This window comes from Lissotriton helveticus, chromosome 8, assembly GCF_964261635.1.
Source record: "Lissotriton helveticus chromosome 8, aLisHel1.1, whole genome shotgun sequence".
NCBI lineage: Eukaryota > Metazoa > Chordata > Amphibia > Caudata > Salamandridae > Lissotriton > Lissotriton helveticus.
This window is the reverse complement of record NC_136069.1, coordinates 971,847,863-971,871,822: the sequence shown is the minus strand read 5'-3', so window position 1 is coordinate 971,871,822 and position 23,960 is coordinate 971,847,863. Positions and strand designations below refer to the sequence as shown.

General features: G+C 43.4%; 1 protein-coding gene across 1 annotated transcript in view; it reads left to right on the top strand.

The window, feature by feature from the left end:
• The window catches only part of LOC144771837 (zona pellucida-like domain-containing protein 1), a 558,912-nt gene that overhangs the window by 130,362 nt on the left and 404,590 nt on the right, over nt 1–23,960 (top strand). The window contains exon 3 of the mRNA XM_078656105.1: nt 22,988–23,202. Coding sequence (XP_078512231.1) covers nt 22,988–23,202 — 215 coding nt within the window. The remainder of the gene's footprint in view (nt 1–22,987; nt 23,203–23,960) is intronic.

Below are 23,960 nucleotides of genomic sequence, written 5' to 3'. Positions count from 1 at the left end.
CAGTGCCAAGGGAGCCACTCACAGCTGCGTTATGGTATGGCAGCCCTTGCCAAAGCACTCCCTCTCCCCTTTTTGGGGAAGGATCCAGTATGTAGGCCTTGAAGTCTCAGAGACCTCTCTGAGAGAGTCCACTGCATAAAGGGAGCCTCTCCCAACAGAGATGGGAAATGATACCACTTCCCCTAGGATCACAGCTTACTAAACTTGGACGCATTTTTGACTCGTCTATCGGTTTGTGTCCCCGTCGCCCTCCCCCTTCTCTTACCGTGCTGTGTATCTCACCCTCCCTCCTCTTTCCCTCCTTTATTCTGTGTCTAATTCCCTTGCTCCTACCCCCTCCCCTGATTCTCTCCCCTTGCCTGTTTTTTCCCTTACGCATATGTGCTTATTGCTTATCTCAACCTTACATCTAACTATTTTGCCACGCTCTTATAACTGTATATATATAATCTACTGGCAGTTGCCAGTAGGTGGTTATAGTTAGGACCTATTTTCCATAGGAAATCTGCAACATTCTATTTCCAATAACATTGGCGCCGATTGACGAATGTGTTGTAGTCTTCCTTTTACCTGCTGCACTCTCCTTTCAATAGTTCTCTGCCTACCTGCTCAGCTTGTGATGAGGTCATGTAGAATGTTGGAGTGGGTTTGTATGAGTGGAGTGTCAGTTGATCTGGATGGCTGAGCAGCCAGGAGGCTGCTCCTGGTGGGGCAATTATGACAACTAAAGAGACATCTAAAGGACTTACTATCTTCCTGTAACTTAAGAATAAACGTACTTGATGTAACTACAAGACACTGATTGCGCATCATGCATATTTACAATACTGGCGACGAGTTGGAGAACCTATGTGATATACATTGAATGGGCTTGTACATATGAAACTGAAGAAGCACAAGCAAAAAAAAAAAAAAAGAAGCTGAAACTGCGAAACTGAAGAAGCATTAGAAAAAGAAGAAGCACAAAAAAAAAAAAAGCAAACTGACTGTCCACATGCCCCACCAGTGACCAAAGACCGGTCAGCCTCAACGTGGACGTGCCAGTTTTTGTTGAACTTTGGTGAGTGTTAATTTTCCCCAAATGTGTGATTTTACCAATTGAATTTGCTGGACTGGGGTGACTGTTCCCTAATGTGATCAGACAACCTGCAAACCTTGATGTTCATTTAATGTGTGAAGAAGCTGACTGGGAAAGCGCAACATCGTTTTTTTGAATGAGTTAAACTACAGCAAATGTTTACCGACTTGGAAATTACACGCAGCTGATGATTTGGAAATTACTTTTGGCTGTAGAGAGACTTTAGCCCGTTCTGGCTTAAGAGACTTTTAAATTTGAGCTAGCGTTTCTTTCTGTGCCAACTGACTCACCGTGTAAACATGCAGCAGTTTTAAAAGCAACGTTTGAAGTGTTCATTTCTTCGTGTTCAGCACATAGCGCTTTGTGTGCTGACTTCATTTGCTGACGCAAAGACTTGGGTTTGAGTAACGCTTGCAGCGCGTTTTAGCTGTAAAGAGACTTTAAATTTAAAAACGAGCCTGAGTTTCTTCCTATGCCAGCTGACTCACCGTTTGTCAGAATGACGGTTGCTGTATGGAGCTCTTTCCAGTTCGCCTCTGTGCCTTGAAGTGGTGACGTCGTTGGAATCCTCCGTGGTGTTGGTGGAAGTCTCCTGTGACCCCTGTGACAGCGTCAAGTGAGGTCTATTTCCTTTAGTAAGCGACGCTAAACGACGCTATGGCGGCCATCTTGGCACATTGGGTAGAATCCCTTTGTTATGCTGAGTTTCACGACGTTTTACTTTGAAGTTTGAAGCACAACTACATCGCAGAGGAGTGATGTTTACTTTTGCCTACAACTCTTTACTTGAAGGTTAATTTTGTTAAAGCTGAGGCAAACGTGGGTGTCACATGGAATTTAACGCAAATGAAGATTTCATGGTGTTCGACTACAGCAGACATTCTTCGAACAACTATGTTGGGAAATCTCGTGTTGATGGTGCTACCACTGACGCTATTCTCTACATATACTGGATTTAACCTGCACCACCTTGACTATGGATGAATGATGATTTGACTTTTGGGCGAAGTTTTGGATTTTCGGATGAGGTATCGCTCATCTATGGACTGGACTTTCGGGTGAGGTATCGCTCATCTACCTAGACTACGGTGACCACGTTTTTTGTTTTAGTTTGTTGTGTTAATATTACTTTGTGTTTTACATCTGCATTTTCACTACATTGTATTGGGGGCATGTTACTGTTGTTGGTTTGTTTGTAACCATGAGGTGTGTTTTGTCGGAATTGTGTTGTTTTGCGGAGGACGTCGCGAATCTTCCCGTATTTACAACATTCCTTACTTGAGACAGCTCACCGGAGCATGAGACATTCTTATTTTTGCTGGTCATTTGTAGTTTTTTTGTCTCTTGTTTCCTGGAGTGGTGTTGGTAAGTGTGTGTTGCGTTTCTTTGACTCGGTTGGAGTGTCCCTTATACAGTTGTACGTGTGTGTCATGGTTTTAAAAGTTTTCCTAAACTTAGTTTGTCGTGGGTTTTAAATAATCCATATTTTGTTTTCCTTGGATTTAGTTTCCCAAAATCAGTTTGCCTTAGGTCTAAAGAAACCTATCAGATGTTTGCCGTGGCCATGGCGTTTTTCCATGATTTGTTTCCTTTGGGTTTGTATTTCCAAAATTTTGTCTATCTTGGGATTAGTTGTTCCCATAATTTGTTTTCCTTTGGGTGTAGGATTACCCAAGATTGGTTGCCGTTGAGTTGGTGTTACTCATAACTTGCTTATCTTGAGTTCAAGTGACTCATATATCGTTTGCCTTGAGTTAGAATAACTCATGATGTGTTCCTTTGTTTGTTTTGGATTTACAGTTACCCATAGTTTTTTTTTATGGGTGTTGGCTCTGTCATGTGGCGTTTAGGTACACCGTGTGGTGTGTTGTTTTGGAAACGCAGTATGTAGTTTTTTGTTTGTATCTTTTTGCCTTGCTTTCCTTGTTTTCCTTATTTTATCAGAGAGTAAGGTGTATTACATGTTTTGTAGTGCATCCTCTTTTCTGCCGTTTGTGTGTTTTACCATCTCTATGCATTATTGAGTAAGGGGGTAGGATGTGTAGTATGTTTTATTTCATAGCGTTATCAAGGGGTAGGATGAGTTGTGTGGCATGTTTTATTTCATGCATCTTTCCTCACTCTTATTTGTTGTTCCACTACACTTCTTCCTTACATTTGTTCGTTATGGTTTTCACAGCAATCGGAGGTGATGTACCCTTTCTTTTACTGCATCCTTCTGTGCTCTAACGTGTGTCTAACAGCTTCACACTTTCTGTTTGTTCTTTCATATTATAATGGGGGAGATGTGTTGTAGTCTTCCTTTTACCTGCTGCACTCTCCTTTCAATAGTTCTCTGCCTACCTGCTCAGCTTGTGATGAGGTCATGTAGAATGTTGGAGTGGGTTTGTATGAGTGGAGTGTCAGTTGATCTGGATGGCTGAGCAGCCAGGAGGCTGCTCCTGGTGGGGCAATTATGACAACTAAAGAGACATCTAAAGGACTTACTATCTTCCTGTAACTTAAGAATAAACGTACTTGATGTAACTACAAGACACTGATTGCGCATCATGCATATTTACAATAGAATGTTAGTGAAATTTTCAAATCTCATGGGGCGCTCCAGTTCGCTCCCATCCTGAAAGTCTCAGGGTGATTCGTCAAACAGGGGACAAGAAAAAAGGGGGTGCCAAAACGTGTTTCCCCCATGCAATTTTCCATAGGAACCTTTAGTCGCAGCTGCAGCCCGAACTGCTGAATGGAATTACACCCAATTTGGCAAAGAGGTAGCCCTTCGTTCAGAGTCGTGCATTTTGGTTAAATGGTGTGACTCCGTTTAGTGGTTCCTGAGAAAATCAAAAGTAAAATCACATATATATCTATGGGCGCAGTGGATCCGTGCACCCTAAGCGCATCCTGCTGAGCACAAGCTGTATGCTAATTGGCTGTCAACACTCCAAACCAGGAAGTGTTAGCAGCCAAAACAGAAGGAAAAACGCGCAAAATGCAAAAAGGGGGCAGGGTAGAAGCACCCTGACCCCCTAGGCCTGCTCAGGGGGTCCCACAAGGACCAATTTCCACAGACCCCGCAAGGCCCCGCAATTATTATTATTTTTTTAAACGGCAAGATCCGCGCAGGGTGCGCTGATCCTGCCGATAAAAAAATAAAAACAAAGCGCGGGCTCCTGCACTACCTTGGTAATTAGCCCCCGAGTGGGCCAAATCCTGGGGGCAATACTAAATATGGGGGCCAAGAGGGGCCTCCCAGCCTCATGCACCGCCACCCCCAGGGCTTTTTTTAATTATGTGTGGGGCCTCCCAGGCCCCCCAGCCCCGGGGACCGCCACACCGGGGTTTCTTTAAATTAGGTGGGGGGCTCTCAAGCCCCCCAGCCCCGGGGACCCCCACCCCCTGGGGCTTCTTTAAAAATAGGTGCAGAGGGGCTCTCAGGCCCCCACAGCCCCAGGGACGTGGGGGATTTGTGAGGCATGCAGTATACAGCATGGTGTGGAAGATTTGTGGAAACTCAGCCCACTCTCTGCCCATTATTTTCATTGGCTTTTGTCTCAAATCCTGCCTTCCGATTCGTTGTAGGCTTGTTAGTCCCTCCTTATGACGAGCATGTCATGACTTCACTCCAAAAACTATTTTTTTCCGTGGTACTGGCCAAAGCTGGCATAGGTCAATGGAGAGCAGAAAGAAGGAAGTGCCCGGGACAAAACCCTGGCGCTGCATGTGTAACATGTTCTGAGGGCTGGGTTCGCCTAAGATCTCCATTTGTTTAGCAGGCGGCAGTGCGTCCCCTCTCCAACCCCTCCCACTGGTATCTATATTTAGATGCCTTTAGTTTAAGCATCTTATTGATTCTCCTGGTGCTGTAAATTGATACCATGTTTTTGGTGAAATCGCATTCGCAGAAACTACATCATTACTACGAACATGTACACCTCTGTCTTTCCGACCCCGGGTCGTTGCTCGCTTTGAACCTGTCTGTATACCCATCTAGTACCCCTGGAAGGGCTTCTGTTATTAGAAATGGTTGCAGAGAGTAGCGAACTGCATTGACAATTTTCTGCATGTCGCACCCTACCGTACCTAACCCTCCAGCGCCAATAGTATTGTATATGGGGCGGGCTGGGGACTCCGTTGCTTCAAGCTGCTTTTTCCCTTTCATTTGAGCGAGAAGAACCGCGTTTGTTCCTCTAAGCTAGTGATGGTCCTTGCAAGCACACCGGCACTGGGAGATAGGCCAAGGGACGTAAAGCTGGCTTCTGCATGGGGTGGGGGTAAAGGGCCACCTATCCGTGTCCCTACATTAATTTCAGTGGCTATAATAAAATCTGTGTGATATTGGCGGCCTAATGCATACTCAGAAGGGGTGTGGGGCATCATTTTCTGTCACGCCATTTTAAGGGTATGGGTGCGTAAGGCACATTCGGCCCATGTGTTATCTGGCCGGTGTGACATAAGATGTACATAATGAAGCACCTCCCACCCTATTCCTTTGCGGGCCATTTTACAACCGGGAGGCTTCACACACAGCACGCAGAGCCTGCCGCTCCTCTGAATGGAACAACACCCTCAAATGAAAGGAGGTGCCTTGAGAGGCTAGCTGACAAGAGGCAGCAAACGGGGCTCATACTCTCGCCTCTCATAAAGCACCAAGCTTCGTTGCCTTGGCGGGTTATGTCAGTGCACCGATGATATAGTGATTGCATGCTTGCTGCTATATAGATACAATGATATGGGTACCATTACGTTCTCAGAGTACATGCCTCGTGTCAGTGAGCTAAAAAATGGTCCGAACATGAATTAATGTAATCTATTTGAACCACAGCAAAGGGACCACATTAATTTAAACTGCTGTAACAATTATAGCCTCCGACGGCATTCAAGGCCAGAGAGCAAACAGCTCCACCTCACACAATGTGGACATAATTTCTATTTCTCGAAAGTCTGCTGCATCTGTCCCATTATTACGATATTTCTGTTAACATGAACTAAGATTTTAGGAGTTATTTCAAACACAATGTAGTCTCAGAAAGTATTTAAGGAAACACAGACGGAAATTCGAGTTGACCATTTGAATTATTCCTATTAGGTCAAAGAGGTACAAACAAGGGGGCTATGCTGGCTAGAAAGATTCCAATACAACCAAATCCGATAGATACAGTAACCCTTCCCAGAGATAACCAGGAACCATTTCGAATTTTTCCATGTGTCTTTCATAATTACCCACTGTCAGTTGGAATTTCCCCCAGGGTACAATCTAACCTTTACACGTGACACTTCATTGGTGCTGCTCACTTTGTCACCCGTTTTTTGTAAGAAAACATTGTATTACAGTCTAGCCTCAACATATTGTAAAAGGAAACATTTATTTTCCGAATCGATTTACAACTTACTACGTACAATGAGCAGTGTACGTCTTTCTTTTCTGATGTGTTCTTTGGTTCAATTTCTATTGACTTTACTATTATTGTTATTAACGTCATGTTATGTTTGGAAGTTATGCTGTCATATCATCATGTTATGATTCACCATCCAATGGACAGCACACCAGGCGAAAGGCATTAAGTTTTTGCACGAAAATACTGTCCTTGCGGAAACTGCTTGATGCTTGGAAAGCGTTTTTGTATTTGAGCTCATTAAGCCGCATTAACAATATACAGTTTTGCAGAATATAAATTATACCTTATTATTGATTTTTGCCTTTTTGGACTGTTGTATCCAACGGTGCAGACGGATTAGATTTCGGTAAGTTTTAAATAAGGGTGCCCCCTTTCTACCCGAATACCATTTCTCATGTGCATAAAACATGCACAAGCTCCACTAGTGTGTACTCGCCATGAATGAAGCTTCTTCACCTCTTATGGTTATAAATAGGACATTCAAGCGGAGAGGCTCATGGCCAATACATTTGGCCTAATGTGTCACCGTGGGGGCCAGTTCAGACAGGGGCTCGCAATTTTATCTTAATGGGAAGCTGATACTCCAGTATACAATGGGAGTGGCAGCAGCCGAGTTTGGAGCAGTGAAAGCAGTGGGTATTTTTATCCACACAAGCATTGCCTTCGCCGACTTGCCTCAGTGAAACAGTGCCGCTTCAGTGGAAAAGAAAAATGTCGATGCAGTGTGAATTCATCAAAATATACAGAGCTGAAGTGTTTAGCCAAAGTTTGCCTGTCATATCCAAAGCAGGAAGTCATCTGCTGCATTGGAGCAGTGCAGTATATCACAGGCGTGGCTTGTTAAATTATGCTAAACCAGTGTTATTAAAACAAGGGATTCTGGGAGCTCTATCGAATAGAACAGTGAGTAGCAATGGGCTGTGTTGACTGATTCAGATCCCCAGCTGCAAAAGTTCCATGTTTGTCCTCTGTCCATCTCTGTTTCAATGTGAGCCTTATGCGTCAAAGGGTGGAATGTTTTACATCCATTATAGCCCTTCTAGCAGAGTATTGTTTGTTGGTATATGTCATCCCCATTATTATGCACATTCTTCTGCGGCTCTGATCTGTGACTAGAGGAGTCACATAATTAGAGTATAGTCCTGGGCTGCAACTATAATGCTGCTTTACATAAATGTTATTGAGTGCCTGGGTACCCTCCAGTGTGAGTTGTGCGCTATACAAATACACATAACGTAACATGTATGCTTATAATGTTACTTACTGCCCCAATGTCTTCAGTAGAATAAGTTATCAAACTGCTTTAAGATACATTCACCGCCAAGAAAGCAAGCTCCTTGGGTTGAAGACAGGCATTCCTTCAAACAGGATAAAATCACTCTCAGTACAGCTGTGCTCAGCATTTAAAATTAAATCTCTTTTCTGAGTAACCGTAGACTTGCATTTAGTCAGGGCTACACCGCAAGGCCTAGTGCATGCCCGGCACGAGCCAGAGCAAGCTGAGGCTCATAGCTGAGGGGGCGATGCCTCATATTAGGTATTAAACCAACTTACCACCTTTAAACTGAGAATGCAGCAATTGCTTTTCAAAATCCAAATGACTATTTAAAGTCAGCTGCAGAATTATTTCAACACTGAGAGCTATACATAGGCACCACCCCTGGGAATGGGCCAGAAATAAACACGCCTGCCTCTGACGTTGTTAATACTGGAAATGATGATAGCTCACTGTCGTCTTTGTACTAGCTGTCCACAGTCACTCTAGAGCTGCATGCCTGCCATGGTAAGAGACGATTTCTGGCTGACTGGCAAAGGAAGAAAACATAGGTTTCACTCCATAGCGACTGTATTAGTGACACTGGGGAGCAAAAGGAGTCTAGGGAAGTAGGTTACACCTGATCCACGGCAGTGGCATTATTATTAGTAATGGTAGTAGTAGTCATATTCCATTATAGTACGACTCACAGTTCTCGCTGTTTCAATGCATTAGCTGAGCTGGGCTAAGTTGTACTCTAAGGTGCTGCGCACAAAACTTATGTTTTTCCAGTGGTTTGCTGGTGGACACTGCTGGCTCTTATTTCATTAAACCGTGACATTTTGCAGACTTCCCCTCTGTCCTGGTCTGCACAAGCTTTAAAATCACAGCAGTAGAAAGCATTGAATCTTTTGTTAATTTCCACAATTGTTCATAGAAAAAAAGGAAGACAACCAATACAGTTATACATTTGATATTTGTTGTATTGGGAGCACTTCTTTTCTTTCTAATAACCACAATAGAAATAAAAGAAGGACTGCAGTTCTCTCTCTTGGACGGTGTGTATGATGCTTTCCAGTGAGGCTGACTGTAATAAAGAGCAAGCATAAAGCGATTAAAGGCAACTTGTGGCTACTAGTGGAGCTACAACTGCTGCTGGGACATAAGGAAAGCCAAAACTTCCTTCTTGGCTCACACATATTCTCTCTCAGCCTCCCAAGAACAATTGAGGTGACTGACATTTTTATTACATATTAAGCACTGAAAAAAAGAGCGACTACCATGACAAATCTTGCTGGAACAACTATGTATTGTGGGTCTTTGTCAATTCAGGGAGCATCTTGCTTAATGTTAAGGGGTGATGTAGGATGTCAATGATTAGGGGGCCCGTAACTGAGAAATGTCATCCAACGCATACCATATTTTGCTAGGTGAAGGCATGAATGCTTAAGGCATTACATGGAAGCTTTCACAAGGCCTACCTTGGAGCATATCTGGTGACATGTTTTTCTCATAAGCTTGTCACACATCAGTGGATGGATTACGAATTTGAATTAGACCATTGGCTGCCAATAGTGAATAGGATCTATGTCAAGACTTTTCTATTGGTCCATAAAAACATCTAGACGTTTTTATGGACCAATATACACATATTGATATACGTCCTATTCACTATTGGCAGCCAATGGTCTAATTCCAATTTGTAATCTATCCATTGATGTGTTTGTTGGCAGTTATGAAAAGGGTTGGCTATGTCTCTCCACATATCAGCTGGGTTGGCCAACTCAATCCAAAATTGCCAACATAGTTGGCTGAGGTTGGAGCACGTTTTGAGAGTTGATGAAGAGAGTAAGGAGATTGAATGAACACAGCATCAGAACTACCTTCTCACTGGGCTTAGCCTATTTGAGGTGATCTGACAGATAGAGTAACTAGGGTAGGACTGCTGTGGAAAACTGCAGTTTACTTAAATCGTGATCTGGAGCCCTTAATGGGCAGTAACTATGACTCCATTAATTAATTGAAAACCAGAACAACAAGTCAGCATTAATGTACATAGTACAAAAATACCTGTTACATCTATCACCTTATTGCCTTATATAAGAATATCGGTCATTGATTTCCTTTTTATTATTGGCATGCTTGGCATCTTAGCACAAAAAAAATGTGGGGGTGTAGCATATGCTCACTTTATGCAAATGAACACAGCAAAAACACTTTACTGTATACAGTGATGAATGTACTGGTCTAGACAACTCCACAGACAGATTTTGTGAAGTATTATCAGTTTTATAATAATTAACTGTTTCTGCTGAACTACACAAGAAAAACAAATATGAAATTCTCTGATAAGCACATGAGAAAAGATGGTGTGACCACACATTTGCTGTTGCACATAATTTGGCTCTGAGCCTGCAGCTTCTCCCTCTGCACAACCCTGTTAAGGATATTATCTTCTTAGTTTGTTCACCCAATGCCTCTTTTTGAATCGATTCAGAAAAGGGGGTGGTGATGAACAGAGTGTCTGAATTAAGCAGACCACTCTTACCCAGTCCAAAGATCAGGGCTTGATCCATCACCGTTTTTTAGCTCACCGCACCATCCCAGCTCAGAACCTGGCTACATGCAAATTAGTCTGTTCCTGTCCCAGTGCATGATGGGAACAGGGCAAACCAAACTACCAAGCCAATTCTTATACTGGGAAGGAAACAAGCTTCCGGGGACCGGTTTCTGGCATTTCAGCCGTCGTCGGCCCGGCTTGCTGGAATCCTGATGGTGCAATGAGCAAGGGACTCACATCTGAGTATACCCTTCCACGCTTATGGTGGACAAAATGATTCAGAAAAGGGGGTGGTGATGAACAGAGTGTCTGAATTAAGCAGACCACTCTTACCCAGTCCAAAGATCAGGGCTTGATCCATCACCGTTTTTTAGCTCACTGCACCATCCCAGCTCAGAACCTGGCTACATGCAAATTAGTCTGTTCCTGTCCCAGTGCATGATGGGAACAGGGCAAACCAAACTACCAAGCCAATTCTTATACTGGGTAAGAAACAAGCTTCCGGGGACTGGTTTCTGGCATTTCAGCCGTCGTCGGCCCGGCTTGCTTGAATCCTGATGGTGCAATGAGCAAGGGACTCACATCTGAGTATACCCTTCCACGCTTATAGTGGACAAAATGATTCAGAAAAGGGGGTGGTGATGAACAGAGTGTCTGAATTAAGCAGACCACTCTTACCCAGTCCAAAGATCAGGGCTTGATCCATCACCGTTTTTTAGCTCACTGCACCATCCCACCTCAGAACCTGGCTACATGCAAATTAGTCTGTTCCTGTCCCAGTGCATGATGGGAACAGGGCAAACCAAACTACCAAGCCAATTCTTATACTGGGAAGGAAACAAGCTTCTGGGGACCGGTTTCTGGCCTTTCAGCCGTCGTCGGCCCGGCTTGCTTGAATCCTGATGGTGCAATGAGCAAGGGACTCACATCTGAGTATACCCTTCCACGCTTATGGTGGACAAAATGATTCAGAAAAGGGGGTGGTGATGAACAGAGTGTCTGAATTAAGCAGACCACTCTTACCCAGTCCAAAGATCAGGGCTTGATCCATCACCGTTTTTTAGCTCACTGCACCATCCCAGCTCAGAACCTGGTTACATGCAAATGAGTCTGTTCCTGTCCCAGTGCATGATGGGAACAGGGCAAACCAAACTACCAAGCCAATTCTTATACTGGGAAGGAAACAAGCTTCCGGGGACCGGTTTCTGGCATTTCAGCCGTCGTCGGCCCGGCTTGCTTGAATCCTGATGGTGCAATGAGCAAGGGACTCACATCTGAGTATACCCTTCCACGCTTATGGTGGACAAAATGATTCAGAAAATGGGGTGGTGATGAACAGAGTGTCTGAATTAAGCAGCCCACTCCTACCCAGTCCAAAGATCAGGGCTTGATCCATCACCGTTTTTTAGCTCACTGCACCATCCCAGCTCAGAACCTGGCTACATGCAAATTAGTCTGTTCCTGTCCCAGTGCATGATGGGAACAGGGCAAACCAAACTACCAAGCCAATTCTTATACTGGGAAGGAAACAAGCTTCCGGGGTCCGGTTTCTGGCCTTTTAGCCGTCGTCGGCCCGGCTTGCTTGAATCCTGATGGTGCAATGAGCAAGGGACTCACATCTGAGTATACCCTTCCACGCTTATGGTGGACAAAATGATTCAGAAAAGGGGGTGGTGATGAACAGAGTGTCTGAATTAAGCAGACCACTCTTACCCAGTCCAAAGATCAGGGCTTGATCCATCACCGTTTTTTAGCTCACCGCACCATCCCAGCTCAGAACCTGGCTACATGCAAATTAGTCTGTTCCTGTCCCAGTGCATGATGGGAACAGGGCAAACCAAACTACCAAGCCAATTCTTATACTGGGAAGGAAACAAGCTTCCGGGGACCGGTTTCTGGCATTTCAGCCGTCGTCGGCCCGGCTTGCTGGAATCCTGATGGTGCAATGAGCAAGGGACTCACATCTGAGTATACCCTTCCACGCTTATGGTGGACAAAATGATTCAGAAAAGGGGGTGGTGATGAACAGAGTGTCTGAATTAAGCAGACCACTCTTACCCAGTCCAAAGATCAGGGCTTGATCCATCACCGTTTTTTAGCTCACTGCACCATCCCAGCTCAGAACCTGGCTACATGCAAATTAGTCTGTTCCTGTCCCAGTGCATGATGGGAACAGGGCAAACCAAACTACCAAGCCAATTCTTATACTGGGTAAGAAACAAGCTTCCGGGGACTGGTTTCTGGCATTTCAGCCGTCGTCGGCCCGGCTTGCTTGAATCCTGATGGTGCAATGAGCAAGGGACTCACATCTGAGTATACCCTTCCACGCTTATAGTGGACAAAATGATTCAGAAAAGGGGGTGGTGATGAACAGAGTGTCTGAATTAAGCAGACCACTCTTACCCAGTCCAAAGATCAGGGCTTGATCCATCACCGTTTTTTAGCTCACTGCACCATCCCACCTCAGAACCTGGCTACATGCAAATTAGTCTGTTCCTGTCCCAGTGCATGATGGGAACAGGGCAAACCAAACTACCAAGCCAATTCTTATACTGGGAAGGAAACAAGCTTCTGGGGACCGGTTTCTGGCCTTTCAGCCGTCGTCGGCCCGGCTTGCTTGAATCCTGATGGTGCAATGAGCAAGGGACTCACATCTGAGTATACCCTTCCACGCTTATGGTGGACAAAATGATTCAGAAAAGGGGGTGGTGATGAACAGAGTGTCTGAATTAAGCAGACCACTCTTACCCAGTCCAAAGATCAGGGCTTGATCCATCACCGTTTTTTAGCTCACTGCACCATCCCAGCTCAGAACCTGGTTACATGCAAATGAGTCTGTTCCTGTCCCAGTGCATGATGGGAACAGGGCAAACCAAACTACCAAGCCAATTCTTATACTGGGAAGGAAACAAGCTTCCGGGGACCGGTTTCTGGCATTTCAGCCGTCGTCGGCCCGGCTTGCTTGAATCCTGATGGTGCAATGAGCAAGGGACTCACATCTGAGTATACCCTTCCACGCTTATGGTGGACAAAATGATTCAGAAAATGGGGTGGTGATGAACAGAGTGTCTGAATTAAGCAGCCCACTCTTACCCAGTCCAAAGATCAGGGCTTGATCCATCACCGTTTTTTAGCTCACTGCACCATCCCAGCTCAGAACCTGGCTACATGCAAATTAGTCTGTTCCTGTCCCAGTGCATGATGGGAACAGGGCAAACCAAACTACCAAGCCAATTCTTATACTGGGAAGGAAACAAGCTTCCGGGGTCCGGTTTCTGGCCTTTTAGCCGTCGTCGGCCCGGCTTGCTTGAATCCTGATGGTGCAATGAGCAAGGGACTCACATCTGAGTATACCCTTCCACGCTTATGGTGGACAAAATGATTCAGAAAAGGGGGTGGTGATGAACAGAGTGTCTGAATTAAGCAGACCACTCTTACCCAGTCCAAAGATCAGGGCTTGATCCATCACCGTTTTTTAGCTCACTGCACCATCCCAGCTCAGAACCTGGCTACATGCAAATGAGTCTGTTCCTGTCCCAGTGCATGATGGGAACAGGGCAAACCAAACTACCAAGCCAATTCTTATACTGGGAAGGAAACAAGCTTCCGGGGACCGGTTTCTGGCATTTCAGCCGTCGTCGGCCCGGCTTGCTTGAATCCTGATGGTGCAATGAGCAAGGGACTCACATCTGAGTATACCCTTCCACGCTTATGGTGGACAAAATTATTCAGAAAATGGGGTGGTGATGAACAGAGTGTCTGAATTAAGCAGCCCACTCTTACCCAGTCCAAAGATCAGGGCTTGATCCATCACCGTTTTTTAGCTCACTGCACCATCCCAGCTCAGAACCTGGCTACATGCAAATTAGTCTGTTCCTGTCCCAGTGCATGATGGGAACAGGGCAAACCAAACTACCAAGCCAATTCTTATACTGGGAAGGAAACAAGCTTCCGGGGTCCGGTTTCTGACCTTTTAGCCGTCGTCGGCCCGGCTTGCTTGAATCCTGATGGTGCAATGAGCAAGGGACTCACATCTGAGTATACCCTTCCACGCTTATGGTGGACAAAATGATTCAGAAAAGGGGGTGGTGATGAACAGAGTGTCTGAATTAAGCAGACCACTCTTACCCAGTCCAAAGATCAGGGCTTGATCCATCACCGTTTTTTTTAGCTCACTGCACCATCCCAGCTCAGAACCTGGCTACATGCAAATTAGTCTGTTCCTGTCCCAGTGCATGATGGGAACAGGGCAAACCAAACTACCAAGCCAATTCTTATACTGGGAAGGAAACAAGCTTCCGGGGACCGGTTTCTGGCATTTCAGCCGTCATCGGCCCGGCTTGTTTAAACCACTGAAAGGTTTTAGAGCTCTATTTTTGTTCACACGTTGTCTTTGCCTTAGTAGTAAAGGCTTTCTACTACTCCTGAGGGAACCATTATTTGTTTCTTATGTTATACCCACTCAGGTTCCTAGGAATACTGGGTTTTCCCATTATTTGTTTTACTAGGCAAAAAAAGAAGTTTCTAACAACCTGACACATCTATACTTTACGTATAAGCAAGAAACTATGCTCTGGACAGGACTAAAAAATTTAAAATAAAAGTACACATGCTCCTCAAACAATATAGCGTATTAAACAACGGGTGCAAAATGCTATAGCCAGGCCACTTTCTTGGAGAAATCAGCCAAAAATACACAAACAATAATCTCAAACATCCCAGTTTAAAAAACCCAAACTTGCAATGACTGCACATTTAATTATGCCCAATCATGAAATCTTAGGCCTGAACCTTGTATGACTCAAATGTTACTTTAAGCCAATAAGGTTTTATGTGCAAATAATTTATAATATATAGTCAGTTGATTTACACAAGCATTACACTATTGGAGGCATTCCTGACTGACCAGTTTCAACTTTTACATCTGCTAGTAAAGATGTAGCATATTTGACATCCAAGTCTAGAATACCCCCCATCTTCTCTGCCTTCTCCACACCCTCACGCTTCCTCAACATCTGACTTTACCTAGACACTTTCCAGATGTATTGTTCTCACTTGTGGTTGACTCAACATTAGTACCACCAGCCTTGCAGGAGTCTGACCAGCCTCCCTGTGTACCCTGGACAATGCATGACTAAGGAAACCATAAGCCCTGTAGCTTAATAGATACAGTCTTGTCTTGGAATTTGAAGAAGCATTTGCCAACATGAAATGTGAACCACTCGAATCCTGCCTGACAAGTAGTACAACATTTTATTTGTTTAAAATATAACTATAAAAGATGCATATTAGCAATTTAAAACCATAACACTAAATACAATACATAAGAAAAAAGTTAAAATACATTTAAAAGATCATAAAAACATAGACACATATATGGAACCAGATATACAGAATTACTTAATTGCAGTGGGTTTGTGACTCCCCGGTTTTCACAGCTTAAGCAGGGGTAGTGCTGACAATTATAGTTATTTATGACCCTGTCCTGGCTGCAGTTTTGCAGAAAAAGCTATCAAAAAATCCAAAGTAAACACAAAAGATAAATAACACCATGATGTTTTATAGTGCTAGCTTGACCCGTAGGTATCAGAGAGCTATACATACACACTGTAAAAACAGACAGAAATTGCATTACATAGTAAGAAGGCGGTATGGAAGCAAAACAGAGATTAAAAAATACAACATGAAAAATAGGTTAACAGTTCAGGGGAGGGAGAGAAAGTAAACGTAGGTGGCTAACACAGTCCGGTCACCAACTATCCTTGAATGTGAAGAAAGAGAGGAGTCAGCTCGGATAATGAAGTCTAGGTTAGTTGACGTTGGTCAGGAAAGTATTTGTTAAGGAAATGGAGTTTCAGATCCCTTTTGAAACAGGAGATGGAGGGGTTGCATCGGAGGACTCTAGGGAGAGCATTCCACATCCTGGGAGCGTTGCCAGAAAAAGATCGATACTGGGTGGTTTTCATTTTCAGTTTTTGAGGGATAAGAAGGAGTGAGTTGGAGCTTCTCAGAGTTCTGGATTGACCTGCTCTTACCAGTTTGTTGTTCAGGTAGTTGGGGACCGGAGAGTGAAGGGTTTTGTGTGTGATGCAGGCCAGCTTGTAAATACACCTCCCTTCATTGAAAACATGAATAGATGGATGGATGCATGGCAGGCTTAAAGGATGGAGAAATAGCTGCCTCGCCTGAACACATTTGTGGAATGGATCAATGTGAGGGTTTTTTTAATTTTCTGGTTACTCCCTTGCTTAGTTGGACACGTAGTGTAAACACCAACCTGTATTTAGACCATTACAGCACTGTCTCAAGCCCACAAAAAGTTAAGTCTACGCCTCCCGTAGAGTATAATTATACTACTCAAAAAGTTGCTTACACACAAGTATAAACTCTTTGAGCATCCAGAGGCATTGCATCGCTGACCTCACTTGTTCAAATTTTAAGTCTTTTAAAAGTGGTATTAAAACTCTTTTTCTAGGGCAAGTAAAAAATGTGCGAAACAATGCAAAATATACAATAGTCTGAGCTAATAAATTATCGCCTGCACATGGACCAAGAGAGCCCTGAGCAGACCAACCCATGGGAAAACTAATCAGTTATACAAAAAGGTCTAGCCTGAACCTTGTCAATAACTGACAGTTATAGACGTTAGTCACCTAGGTCAGATATAAACAGATGACGGTACAGTTTTTATTAAATAGTGGGCATGGGTGGTAGGTTTCTGTAATTCATTACTTTACCTTATAACAGCAGCAAGCATGGAAAAGTTATGTTTAACCAACTTGTAATCGGCTTTAGTGATCCTATCGGGGCATATATACAAGTTCGTATGACCCAGAATAGTAAATTCAGCTTTTATTTAACTGAGCCATGAAATTGCTCTTACATTATCCAGGGTGAAACAGTCCCTAATGATCATCTAATTTAGGGTTGGCTTGCTTTTATACTACAGCAATATCAACCATAACAATGGTCTTAAACCAATGATATTGGAGATATATTTGAGACCTAGCCGCTCATGGACGAAAAAAGTTGAAGTTCTCCATGGGACAGCCAACAAACGTCTGGCAAATCTGTTCTCCTCAACCTGGGTGATACTGCAATCCTTAAGCCCCTAAATATCACTACCATAAGATGTGGAAGGCACACATTTAGCTTTATAAACCTGAAGAAGAGGCTCAATTGGTTTCCTGACAGCCTTACACCAAATTCCATGACCAACCCCCATTGTTTAAGCAAGCATTTTAGATGTAAACTGGGGACCCCATGCATTCCTGTTATCAAACAGAATGCCCAGATAGTTGAAAGTATGCATGTGAGCAATGTTAATTTTATCACAAAAGAGAATATTGGATTTAGTCAGCGTAACTCCAACAACCATTACATATGATGTCATATGGTTTATGGAGAGATCTAAGTGATCCATAAAATATGCAAAAGTGTTGAAAGGTAATTCCATTCCTGTGGCCGTCCTTGATATGAGGACGGCATCGTCTGCATAAAGAAGTACTGGAAACAGACAGGGAGCCACATGAGGAACATCATATTACTTGTCTTTTAGCACAGCATCCAGGCGATTAATATAGATAGTAAACAGGAATTGGGCTCAAATGCACCCCTGCTGAATGCCACAGGTTATTGGAGATGATCTTGTACAACTGCCATCCTGCCCACATCTCACCGATGTGAAAATGTCCCTGTGCATGTCCGAGTTGGGGTTTAGGCAGCATTCAATCTTACTAATCCTCTTACAAAAAGAGGTTTCCCAAAAATTCCACTGGTATCACTTTTTGTCAATTTTAGACACCTACCCTGATCTGTAAAAGCAAAGTGTTTAGTAGCACTGGCCGGGATAGACAGATCCTGATGAGAGTGCTTCAACAGTAAATTCAGAGGATTATGGTAATTACATCCAGACCATAACACCCTATTGTCCATCAAAAAATATAATAAGGATGAAGAGATTAAAATATAATCCACTATTGTTTCTCAGCCCCTGCTAACATAGGTAGGATCCCCGAGGAACCCGGTATGACTATATTCAGTGATTGAACTAATAGGGTTACCTTTTCCTCTTGGGTGTGTGCTCAAAATGAACACTTCAAAGTTCATCCCCTGAGGGGAAATCCTAAAAAATCTGGCAAACTTTTTACCAAGGATGAATATTGAACTCGCGCGTAACCATTATTGGAGCAAAAGAGATGGAACCTGAGGCGAACTCTGGCGAACTTGTCTTAGATTTTTCAATCACCTTGCCCCTAGAGGCAAGAACAGAGTGGGCAGATTGGCCATTTGAGCTATAAATCTTTAAAACCAAAAGATTTGCTTTGCCAGGAAAATATGAAAGAGTGCTCCTAAATTAGAAGAATTTGTCCTGAACTCTTTTGTTAGACCATTCAAAGTCAGTGATATTAAAATGCACCCCTCACCCCCTTGGCCCACCCTGAGGATGATGGTAAAGTTGGGCTAAAAAAGTGAAATAAAACCATCTAGGAAGAATGTGTTTCTGATTGACCAGGTTTCTTGAAGGGCCACTATGTTGTATTGCCTAATACAATCTAGCCAGTTCTGATCACTAACCTTTGACTCAATCTCAGCAATTGTCCATGACAAATGATTAAGCTAATCAAAAGCATCAATCTATTCAAGGGGAGGATCAATTCCCTCCCCCTGCAAGACATTTGCAACATTGCAGCAAATAGAGGCTTGTCAATCCAGCTCCTTAAGTGGGAGGAGAGTAACAGTTGCGTTAGTGGGCCTAGGATGGGGCCCATGATGTCTATGCTTCAGCAAAGATGGGATATGTCTAGAGGTCCTCGCATTATGTACATTGTCCGGTCTGTAAAAAAAACAATGGCAGCACACAAATGCTCAAATTTCCCACCCCCTGCAAGACAATTGCAACATTGAAAAGAATAGAGGGCTGTCAATCCACCTCCTCAAGTGTGTTAATAGCATCAAATCTGTTGAGAGTGGGAGGAAAGTAACAGTTGCCTTTGAGATAAACCAAAGGTGGTGATGGACGGAGCATTGACAATACAAACACTCACCCCCAGTCAACTGATCTGGATTTAATCCATCACCGTTCTTTAGCTCACTCCGCCACCCTAGTTCAGACATGGCCATATGCAAATCAGTCTGACCCTTGCTCACTTTGCCACTGGATTCAAGCAAGCCGGGCTGAAGACGGTTGAAATGCCAGAAACCGGTCCTCGGTAGCCTGTTTCCGGTCCAGGGAAGGCATGGCTTGGCAGTTCGGGCTGGACTGTTCCCATGAGGCACAGGGTCAGACTGATTTGCATATGGCCATGTCTGAACTGGGGTGGCAGAGTGGGCTAAAGAACGGTGATAGATTAAACCCAGCTCAGTTGACTGGGGGTGAGTGCTTGTATTGTCAACGCTCCGTCCATCATTTCCTTTGGTTTTTCACAGTTGCCTTTGAGGCCTAGAATGGGGCCTATGATGTCGATGCCTCAGCAAAGATGGGATATGCCTAGAGGTATTCAAATTATGTACATTGCCGGGTCTGTAAAAAAAACCTAGCTGCTGCACCCTAATGCTCACAATTGGATCTTCCTTACCCTCAAAAGAGACAAGAATTATATCCGCTGTTGGGCTAATTAATCACTATGCAATCATCATAAAACATTTGGGGGTCTTTCCCCACCCACCCTACTCTGCGTACCATGTTGATTTGGGCAAAAATGCTCATGTCAGACCCTGCCTTTATTGTCAGCCAGTGCCCAAATAACCACATAGGGTGTGCAATCGGGTGAAAGATCCAATTGATCAGTGTTGGAAAAAGGTGCACCAGTTGACCTCCTTGATGAGAGCACTGAGTGACCTCTGCTTCAAATATGTGGGGCAGATGTTTGCCCCGGCAAGTCCGAAGCAGAGAAACTTGTGAGGTTTGAGTCGTCATTTGCTAATGTCTGTATATTAACAGGTTGATCATTCTTCGCTGCACCAGCACCCTCAAAGCCGAAGTTATAATGATCAGTAATATCTCTGGATAAAGGGAGGGCGGGAATAGGCATCACATGACTGTTCCCTGTGACACAATTGCCCTGGGATGCTCTAACAGTAACAGGGTTGGGAAAGCAAGGTGGGCTGGCAGGCTGTTCTGTTTGACGAACCCGGAGATTGCAAATCTGACATGAGAGTGCTTTATCAATTAAGCTAACATTGAGTTAAAAAAAAGAATCAACTTCATATTCAAAACAGAAACAGCATCCTTAACAATAATAAATTAGTTCCTCATACTTCCAACAATATCTTTAATATCACCCAGACATGAGGTATTAGGTGCCTAAACAAACGTCACCTGCCGTTCCATTTCTTCGTCCAGGCCAGTTAATAGGGTATGGCAAGTAGACAAAACTACTGCAGTCAAATTAGTAGATCGATTGGCCATTGATGATTTTTAGAAGGGCCCATTCGACCAAATCTGCCCTTCTATTAGCTACAGAAGAACTGAGGAAGATGGCAGACGAGGGACAAACGGCAGCACTGATCCTGTTGGATCTTAGTGCGGCGTTTGATACCGTATCTCATAAACTGCTTCTACAAAGACTCGAAGTCTGTGGCATCAGACACAGGGCACTGAAATGGATGACATCGTTCCTTTCTGGAAGGAGTTTTCAGGTGTCACAACAAACACACTTATCTAAGTCCTTCCCACTAGAACAGGGAGTACCACAGGGCTCAATTTTGAGCCCGACACTCTTCAATCTGTATGTGGCTCCACTGACAGAACAAGTACAGCAATATGTGTCAATCGTGTTGTATGCGGACGATATGCAGTTGATTGTATTGCTGTCCCGGAACCAAGAACAAGCTGCAGTCCGTTTCTCCGAATGTCTAAGGCATGTGGCAGAGTGGATGTCTAACCACTGCCTTAGATTAAACGGAAGCAAAACAGAGGTAATGATTGTGGGTAAGGCACCATCCAACCGGTCCGCCACATGGTGGCCCGAATCCCTAGGCGTGGCACCCACACCCAAGGCAGAAGTAAAACATTTGGGAATCTGGTTAGACGAGAAGATGACTTTTGATAACCAGATCATGAAAGTAGCAGGAAAATGCTATGGAGCCATAAAAACCCTGAAAAAGATAATTGATCTCCTCCCGCCCGTAGCAAGAAAAACTATAGTACATGCCGTAGTCACCTCCTAACTGGACTACGGTAATGTGCTATACCTGGGGGCCACAAAGAAAGGACTAGCAAAACTGCAGAGAGTTCAAAATGCAGCTGCCCGGTTGGTGCTTAGACTACCAAACAAAAAACGAATATGAAGAAAGCACTGGTAAGCCTGCACTGGCTGCCAATTGGAAAAAGGGTGCTTTTTAAGGCAATGTGCTACTGCCACCGGATCTTGACACTTAACAGCCCTAAATACTTGCAGCCTTTATTAACTCATTATATCCCTGGACGAAATCTAAGATCTATGGACAAATCCATGGTCAACATACCAAGAATCTACAGAGACAGGATGGGGGGTCGTTCTTTCAGATACCGTGCAGCCAAGATCTGGAACACCCTTCCAATAAATATGAGATCAGAGACATGTGAAAGCAAATTCCCCAAACAACTTAAAACATGGCTATTTGAAAAGAAGGACGATTAGGCTGACTAGCAGACGTACAATCAACAGGTGTAACAGACGATGGTATCTCTCTCCTTTTCACCTTGTCCTGAGTTCTGAGTCTTAGCGCGGGAAAACACCGTCGGTGTAACCAGGTGCTCTATAAATGGATAAATAAATAAATAATGTGACTGCCCATTCATGGGGACTGTCTGTGCAACATGCAGAACGGTAGAAGTCATAGTCCTTGCCTTGTCGAGGGTTAGACAGAGCGTACAATTGATGATACCTGACAACGTTGTTTTTCTTTATTTAAAATGATTAAGGGGCATATTATCAATAAAGGCGTTATTATTATCGCAGCATTAGCGGCAGGAATCTGCCGCTATAACGGCGATAAGGGGCTTGTTAATATTCCATTGTGAATTTCCATAGAAGCCCATGTTCTGGTGTGAACATGGACTTCTATTGGCATTCTCAAGGGCATATTATTAAGCCCATTATCGCTGCTTTAACGGCAGTTTCCTGCCGCTAAAGCGGCGATGATTTTAATGCCGTTCTTGATAATATGCCCCCAAATTTGCAGATGTCTTGGCGCCTTTTTGTAGTCTCAATGTGTGTGTGTGTGTTAAAATATGTTATTGTATCATATTTTAAAGTGACATGATGTGTGTTTTATCACAAGCTGCTGGGTGCTTGGATTTAGACGCTCATAAAAACGTCTGATCTCTTTTATGTAATGAATAGCAAAGAAAAGACACCTTGGATACTTTCCGCCCAGACTTACCAGGTCTCAATAAATGGTTTGCTGTTGTATGATATGAAATGCAGATAAAGTGAGTCATCATCCAAATAAAAAGCTGAAGCAACAGCAACTCCTAATGTGCTTGGGAGAAATAGTTAGTTCTTCGTTCAAAAATTAGATATGTCAAAATAGAAATTGCAATGATTCCTCCTATGTCATTAATATTGAGTAAATATACTTACCTTTATGTAACCAGTTCCTGAATTGCGTATACATAAGTATCTTTGTATGTATGGTTGCAGATGTCAAAATTTCTATTGAGCATTGTAAACATTGAAAGTCCATCATGCTCTTCAAATATTTTTTTCTCTTTTCAGCATACACCGACATCTTAGTTTCATGTGGGCCACAAACCATTGACTTGTCAATTTACTTATGCCCAGTGTACTTTTCTGGTTACAATGAAACAAACCTCCTAATGAATGGCGTGGGATCGAGTGGCTGTGTAGGAAGATTTGATAATAGCACCGGCACACCATTTGCCAAATTTTCCTTTCCCATCAATGATTCGACTTGTATGAGCGTATTTACGGTATGAAACATTATGCTTATACCTATATTATATACATATTTGTAAAATGTTACCATAAAGTGAAGTAGGTACCTCTGCTTAAAATCCTTCCTGTGTGACAATAACTATGTGTACCTACCTCCTCCTGCTGTCTAATGCTTCACTATATCATTTTATTTTATAAAACAAAATTATAAATGTGAACATCTGTCTACAAACACAGTATTCTAAGGTATACCAATGTCACATTAAAAGAATGAATATAACTGTCAGCTTCAAAAGATAATTTTGTAAGTTACATTGATGTCACATTTAAAAACACAGGGCCTGTTTTTCCCCTCTTCTTAACTAAAGATACATGTATTTGCTTTTCTATTTCACTTACTTACATCATTATTAGTTCCATGACCCATCTCCCATTCAAGTACCTCTAAAGCTACAAAGAAAATCCCTAGTACCCAGCTTTAGCCCTCCCCTTTCATAAAGAGGGAGTAAATATACGTTTCCCACTCTCAAAACCTGCTGATAATTATCCGATCACAAAGCCTCATACTGTCAGAAAAGGCCAGCACATTCATGGAACGGGACAAGCAACATGGTCCCATGAATAATGAGGATTGTCTATGTAATCACAACAATGCCTTCTGGGGCCACTTCCTCGTCCCTTTCCTTAAGGCATGATAATACACCAAGAAGCAGCATCCCTACAACTGGCCCCTTGAAGAAAAAACACTCCACAAGACAGTGGACCGTAATACATATTAGTCAAACTATTAATT